Source organism: Montipora capricornis, chromosome 12 (assembly GCF_036669925.1).
Source record: "Montipora capricornis isolate CH-2021 chromosome 12, ASM3666992v2, whole genome shotgun sequence".
Taxonomy (NCBI): domain Eukaryota; kingdom Metazoa; phylum Cnidaria; class Anthozoa; order Scleractinia; family Acroporidae; genus Montipora; species Montipora capricornis.
In genome coordinates, this window is record NC_090894.1 from 32,407,438 (window position 1) to 32,414,937 (window position 7,500).

At 40.6% G+C, this 7,500-nt stretch overlaps 1 protein-coding gene across 1 annotated transcript in view; it reads right to left on the minus strand.

Annotated features, from left to right (window-relative positions):
* Window positions 1-904: 904 nt before the first annotated feature.
* LOC138025676 (ryncolin-2-like) overlaps window positions 905-7,500 on the minus strand; it is an 11,229-nt gene continuing 4,633 nt past the window's right edge. The window contains exons 2-4 of the mRNA XM_068872855.1: window positions 2,148-2,229; window positions 1,531-1,911; window positions 905-1,161 (exon numbers count right to left, since the gene is read on the minus strand). Of these exons, the coding sequence (XP_068728956.1) occupies window positions 905-1,161; window positions 1,531-1,911; window positions 2,148-2,229 (720 nt within the window). The remainder of the gene's footprint in view (window positions 1,162-1,530; window positions 1,912-2,147; window positions 2,230-7,500) is intronic.

Genomic DNA, 7,500 nt, shown 5'->3' on the forward strand with positions numbered 1-7,500 from the left:
AAACAAGTCCGCCTCAGAAAAGCGGGCTGCTCGACTGATTTAAAGGGACTACTCGCAGTGTATTCTGACTCTTGAGTCCGGCCCAGAAACCATCATATCCCTATGTCACAGTCAGAATACATAATTACCATCAATAGTTGCCTTATCAGTTTCTGTAACCGCCTTTTATCTTGAAAAAAATTAAACATAGTGCTTGTTTCGTGTAAGTGAATAATAATGAATAATTCGAGATATTTACCCAGGAAGCTCCACTCACCCGGAAGTGGATTTCAGGGAGGTCCTGCATCCGAATCGAATTGGAATTAATTTAGAGATATTAGGGAAGTGAGGTGAGACAGTTGCAAAATTTATCCACAATTGTTGTAGTCACCCAGTTACGAATGGCGAACAAATATCAGGGTTACAAGTTCCTTTTAATTAACTAGACAATTGAAATTTTTAGTGTCATCTAAAGTAAAGGGGTAGCTTAATATCTTTCAATATTCTCTTGTTTGAAATTGTTGCTGCTTTGGGTTTTTCTGTGGAAAGGGCTTGTGAGAGCAAAAAGGCAGTGAATTGTTGAGAGGAGGCAATTTACTTTTCTTTCTTGAAAAATAAAAGGGTGAACGCCATCATGCAGACAACGAAAAAGAAGAACATTTATCATTGGTCATTATTAGCGAACTTTATTAAAGCATTCCCAGCTTACTGGTTCTGTGAAACTAAGCAAGTGCTGATATATCGAAATCTACCGGATGATAACATGCGCGGTATGCTACTAATATCTAATCGCAAGAAATTTCTTGTTGTGAAACTTATTGAGTGTTTTACACAGTTGTGCGAGTTAAGCAGTTCGATTCATTGATGACCAATAAGATCCATCCCCTGGTTACCAAATGAAATGTGATACAATTGACACAGAGCCTCAAAAGTTCTGTGGACGTATCTTCATCTCAGACCGCTTGACAGAGTAGTGACTATTTTTCCAATGAAACCAGCTCATTCCTTTCCAATCGACCTTTCCATTAAGATAAAGACCATTCAGGTTGGAGTATTGACAATTCTTGAACCACCAGGCACCTTTATGGCTTGACGCACAGTTTGGTGAATTGTTATCATTATCTCGATCCTTGGTGCTGAACGCTTGGCCGCGGTGATAGCCAAGGGAATCACCTGCAGTGCCTGAATGACAAAAAAAAAAAAAAAAAAAAGAAAAAACCAATTAAGCCATCAAATTAAAATAAGAAGCAGTGTTAAACTTTTTTAAAATGCTAAAAATTCTTAAAATGCACATGAGAGATTGTTTGTTGTCTCTACTTGCCACCGACATGAAATCAATGTAACGTGTTTATCACCACACGAGTGAAATGATTACCAGGTTTTTCAGTTTGCTGTGTTCTTATTCTGTCAGTCAAAGCGAGATAAAATTATCTGACATCACAGTAGAACTGAGTTCTATCAGTTAGAGACAGACTGCACCTAGTTGAAATGAGAAAGTGTGTCTATCTTAATTAACACAGGGTTGTTTATTAATCACCAGAGTTTGAAAACCTGAATATGTCCCCAAACTGAGCTGGTATTTTGCTCGCTCGCTTGCCACTGTGACTGAACTGTACTCGGCAAATGCTGTATTTCCATGAATGTCTTCCAAGTCCACGCGAAGCTTGTTGCTGCTGCTTACAGTCAGGCGATGAATCTTGTCCAGTCTAAGCCAAAACTCACCATTTAGATTACCAAAGCCTCGTTTGTAGGCGTCCCACGCGCGGAAGAAATCTACGGAGCCGTCTTGTCTTTTTTGAAAGACCGTCCATCCTCCGCCAGCCGTTTTTTGATCACAGTACACTTCAAATTCTCCCAAACCATCGGGATCAATTTTGTACACACCACTTATCTTTTCGCCGGAGTTGAAAACATCGGCGCAGGTCTTGTAGACTAAAAATTACATAAGCGGAATGAATTTCTGTCAGTATGTTTTGGTATTATCTCTATCCATATAAAACGTTGAATGGACGGCATAGAGGAAAATACTATACAGAGCTAGCAAATGTTTTTAAACTGAGCAATTGATCGTAATTTGATTGATTTTTGCGACGGAACAGATGCGAAAACGTAAACCACTGATGTTTTAGAAGTAACAGAATCTAAAATGTATACATGTAAATGCGCACCTTTGTCGTTAGAACCGCCAGTTCCGTTTGTCTTCAGCGCAGCGATTGCTTCTTTGATCTCAGTGAGTTGCTGCTCGATCTTCTTTCAGCAGTGTAGTCCGGCGTAAAAGTTGTTATTCACGTTGCACTGGGGTTTACTAATACCAGGGCTTTTTGTTGTTTGCACAGAAATTTTGGCAAATGTCCCAACGAAAATCCCGGTAAAAAGCAGAGCTAGCTGGAATGCCATCGTGCACTGGTTCTTTCAGGAAACTCTTTTGTGAAGTGGAAGCAAAAACTGCGGGTATAATATGATTTCTAAGACTTGAGCTTCAGTTCATTTAGTCTTTCTAAACTAGATTTTTCTTGTCTCCTGAGCTCTATTTTGGGAATGCTGAATCATCGATTCCTACCAATCAAATAACAACACATTGTAGTGACTCACAGACGAGGCAGTAAACAACGTTCTGTTGATAATAAGACAGTTCATCAAAATTTTATGAGATTTATCTGGCAAAAGAACATGGGCACCCAACGAGTAATTATTATTTCGGTAATTGTCTGTTCGGAAGGATGGAGCATGGGTTAACATTTTCGGATATTCGAACTTAAACTTTCGAGGTGTACTAAGATTTTGTACATTTCTTCTGAAAAGATTTCCTAGATATTTCAGAAAAGTAGAAGAAGAACGTTTAAATTTTACTAAGCTGAGTAAGAGTGAACTGTGACGCTGGAAGAAAATTTGAAGATTTATAACTTCTATCATTTTGGCCGTCGTTTTTTTGAGAATCATATTAAGGGCAAACGTTCCCTAAAATTTGCGGGAAAAAAGGACGACTACTTATAAATGTAAAGTTTTTTTTTATCAGACCCGTCACGATTGCTTTAACTTCAGGACAGGGCAAAAAAGCCATGAAGGACGTTCTACAGCAACCTGAAATCCCCGTAGAACATCCGACCAGATAAATATTTTGAAGGGCTGCTACAAACTCTCTAAACGAGCTTTTAAAGCATTGTGGAAAACATTTTAGGTGATTCTGACAACTTTTAAGACAACCGGCCGTTGGTGCCACGAAGAGAAACCCTCGTACGGGATGATGGAATAGTCAATATGTCTCTGTGCTATTCTCATCTTTGATTGATGGGTTTTGTGCTTCGGAATAAATTTGTTTATCAGAGATCATTAGAAAAAGCCTCTCGCTCATGGAAAACCTCGAGCTCAGATTTTGCTGTTGAGCAAAATTCAAAAAACGTATTGATATCAGTCTATTTTATACAGCCACAGTTAGAGCTATAGATCAATTTATAAAACAAGGAAACGAGGTCGCGGCGCAATTAAATGATTTTTCGTTGGCAAGGAGGAGCCTTACAAGTTTGCCATTGAAGCTTGCCTTCATTTGCTGTTTCTGGAGAGCTTTGCTGGCCTCGGGAAATAGTCGAACACTTGACAAAGTAACTAATATTTTTAGCCAGAGTGAAGTGTGAAGAAATGTTCAGGTTAGATATTTATCTTCGTTGTCGATCCTCTTTTTGTGAGGCATGTGTGTAAAGTAAGCTTAGAAGTGGTACCGTTTGTATTGCACCGAGCCCTAGGCCATGTGCATGGATTGATAAATTGGACTTGTAATGAACTGCCTAAGTGGTCGAGAACAAAGATCAGTCAAACGATACTAAAACACAAACAGCAAACGGCTTACGTCAAGCACAAATCTGCATAACGCCAAAGATGGAAGAAACATGTTTGATTTTGCCTGTTTTCTGTAGATACCAAGGAACTTCTTATAAGAGAGGGACGAGAGAGAGAGGCGTTGGAACAAGATAATTTTCGAGCTTTTGTGACCAGCAGCATTTTCATTGAAACACAATACAAACGTTTCTTTGTTGACTCCGCACCACAAACACGCCAAAAACAAATACAGACTAAAGCCGGAATTTCCAAAAGACAATGAATCGAAAACACATTGAAAAGATTTCTCAACCATTTCCAACCTACGTTCGCAAGAGACAATATGTGACAAGCCATCAATTTGTAGGAATTGTTTCGTTGATATAGGCGTCGCCACACGGTTGGGAAAATCGGACATTAAGGGCTTGTTTATATGGTCTCGCTTACCCGAGACAGCCCTCCTTCCCGAGACAACTTTGCCGAGCGTCTATATGAGAATTGCGTGAGCGACACAAAGTTGACCTTACTTAATTATGCATGTATTTTAAGACGCATCTTCAAAAAATGCGTATCATCATTTGCCTTTCTTTTTTGTTAAGTATGGTTGCGTTTTCACATTCAGCAAATGGACTGACAATCTTAACGCAGCATTAATATGTAGTTTAAATAAAGGCTGATTATGAATCGAGAATTTTCCGTTGACAGCGTTGAGAATTATGGCGGGAAAAAACTTTTCTTTCGAAAGTAAACGCTAAAAACATGTATAAGCTCCCAAATTGTTGCTTCTTTGATTTTTATTTTGCTGTCTCGTCTCGGGTGGTCGAGCCAAACGGTTTACATGCGAACAAAGTTGTCTCGCCTGCCAGGGTTACCCTACCTGCCGAGGCGAGACAACTCGCCTCCCCGAGTTGTCTCGCCCACCCGAGTTGTCTCGCCCACCTCATGTAAACGGTTGATATAATTTTTTAAACTAATGAGTGGGTAACTCGGGGGGAGGGTTGTCTCGTGTACCCAAGACCATATTGTAGCGACTGTACCCCCCTTAGGAAAGCTTGTGTACCAGTCCCGCGCAAAGTTAGTGTTGATGTCGGATTAAAAACACAGAAAGAAACTTCTCGTCGCTGTGTTGTATTAAAGGAAAAGTACGGCCTAGAAAAACCGAGACGAAGTTGCGGGACCAAGTGAGTAATCCCGAGCGGGCAAGATAGCTCCATCCTGCCCGCTCGGGTAGCCAATCACAGTGCGGGATTTGGTTCATCTTGCCCGCTCATGGAGCTAGTCATATAATAATCCTACTGCAGTTAGTTGGTTGCGGACCAATCAGAGGCTTTGCTGTCATCAGACCCAATTCAATTCATCTTCCAAATCGGCACTCTTAATCCTGACGGTATTAACGAACGCTTTTCATTCAACTAATATATTCCTATTTTCACGTTGCCATGTTACCACCAATAGCGTAGCTCCTACTCTACTATAAAAACCACACATAACCCACAATTCCTCGATTCGCTCTGACGAAGGGCTAACGCTCGAAACGTCAGCTTTTAGGGCCGATTTACACGGTGCGATTTTTGTCGCATGCGACAAGCTCACGACAGGCCATAAGACATGACTTACGATTGTCGTAGCGTTTTAAAACATATTTTAAAATGCTACGACATTTTTCTGACGTACACAACAATCGTAAATCATGGGCCTGACGTAAGTCGTTCTCGCATGCGACAAAAATCGTACCGTGTAAATCGGCCCTAAGAAACCGGTTTTTTTATACTGAATAACCGCCTCAAAGTTGTTTGGCGCAGTGTATTGGTTGCTGAAACGATACGAGTCCGTTCAACTGACCGAGACAGGAAGTGACAAATTTAGCTAGATTAAATGAATGTAATCCATAGTAGAACGCAGAGCCTGGTCTTCTCATTCTGTGGTTAATAGATATAATATAATAAGAGTAGATTTAACTTGAATGTGGGCTGTTTCACTCGTAACTGCTCCTTCCGTACATTTTTATGAAATTACCAAAAAACTGGCCAAAAATATGAAATAAGAAGTACGGGTCACCGTACTCGTTCAGGAGAAAATAGCCATTCCTTGACGGATTAAGCTTGGGGTCAATGAAAATCTGCCATTTTATCAGTGTGCGTGAGCTAATGCGTGCGCCAATGACGCCAGAGACGCTAGAGAAATTATGCGCAGTAGAGTTGCTCAATCAAAACCCAGGAAATCACCTCAAGCTTCTCAGACACGGTTACGGTTAAACTACACTGAGGAAACAGACATTTAATTCTTGTCCCTCTTTTTGGTAACAGCTGGCCCTTGGACGAAACATTATATTAGCTTCTGTTACCAAGGAATCTCCTGATTTGTAAATTACTTGCGTTGCTTCTCCTCATGCTAGGTTCCAGACCCTAACTTTCCTTTTCTTGGGGTCCATTTCACCCCGCGTTTTGATGGCAGCGTTTGGCTTGGCCCCAATGCAGTATTGGCTTTTGCAAGGGAAGGATACCAACTCACAGATGTAAACTTCTCAGACTTGATAGATGCATTGGGATATCGGTATCTTGCTTTGTCGAAAGGCCATCTTTGTGGTAAATCATACTCGCACATCATACATTATTTGAAAGACATAATTTCCGACTCTGTCCCCGATCTTGTACATGAATGGAAAAGTCGTCGGAAATGCGGCTGCCTAACTCTGATGAAAACATGAACTCAGTTTAAGTTAAGATTAATGATCGTAACAGTGGTTACGGGAGGACTTGAATGACTTTTTACTGATTGTTTCAGCGGGCTAAGAAAGCTGATGTTCTAGTATTTTACGTTTGGAGTTGGGGAATATTACAGAGGAATTTTCATATCCGCTCAAGTCAAGCAACTACAAAGATACATTCCTAGTCTTAAGGTCCAGGATGTAGAGAGGTAAGAGAAACGTAAAATAAGCTGTTGGCGATGAGTATTGGATAATATTTCCGGTGGTGTGGATGTGCGCGCTATCAATTGAAGATCTGCTCTGTGAAAGTAGGAATGCCAACTTGCTCTCTGGTCTGACAAAGTGACCCTCTACCTCTGATTCTAAACTTACACACCTAGACTGCTGCCAGTTTCCGCCAGGCACTACGATCGTTAACGTTGTCCTTCTATGATTTAAGGACCACACTTAAGAATGTCCTTTATCGTATCTTTAAAACGGAGAAAGAATCGACCTTGATTTGTCGAACCGCACAATCAATATATCATACCTTTTGTCCGGTAAGCATTGTTTTTGGATTGTTGTAGATAGATAGTAATTTGTTGACTCTTAGACTTAACGGGACACGTAGAGACGCTTATCAAAATCCGCGTGCGTCAAATTAGCGGTGACGCGCACATCTGGAGCTGGTTCTCCAGGATGTCCGCTGATGTTCAGAAATGCTCAACAACATAAACATCACTGACTTGCCCAGAAATACACACACCTTATTGAATGGTTTAACATGTGGGTATTCTGCGAGTTGCATAGTACGAGCAACGAGCAAAACGTCCGCACGTATTATATGTTAAACCTTTGAATAAGGGGTTTATTATTCCACTATTTACGCCATTTTCTAGTATTTTGGCTTCTTCCTGCATTGACTGAGAATCGTATCGATTTCATAATAAGGCGCGTGCGAATGACAAAAACAACACAAACGAAACCATTCAAATGTCTTTTTTTGACGAGTGACAGGCAAT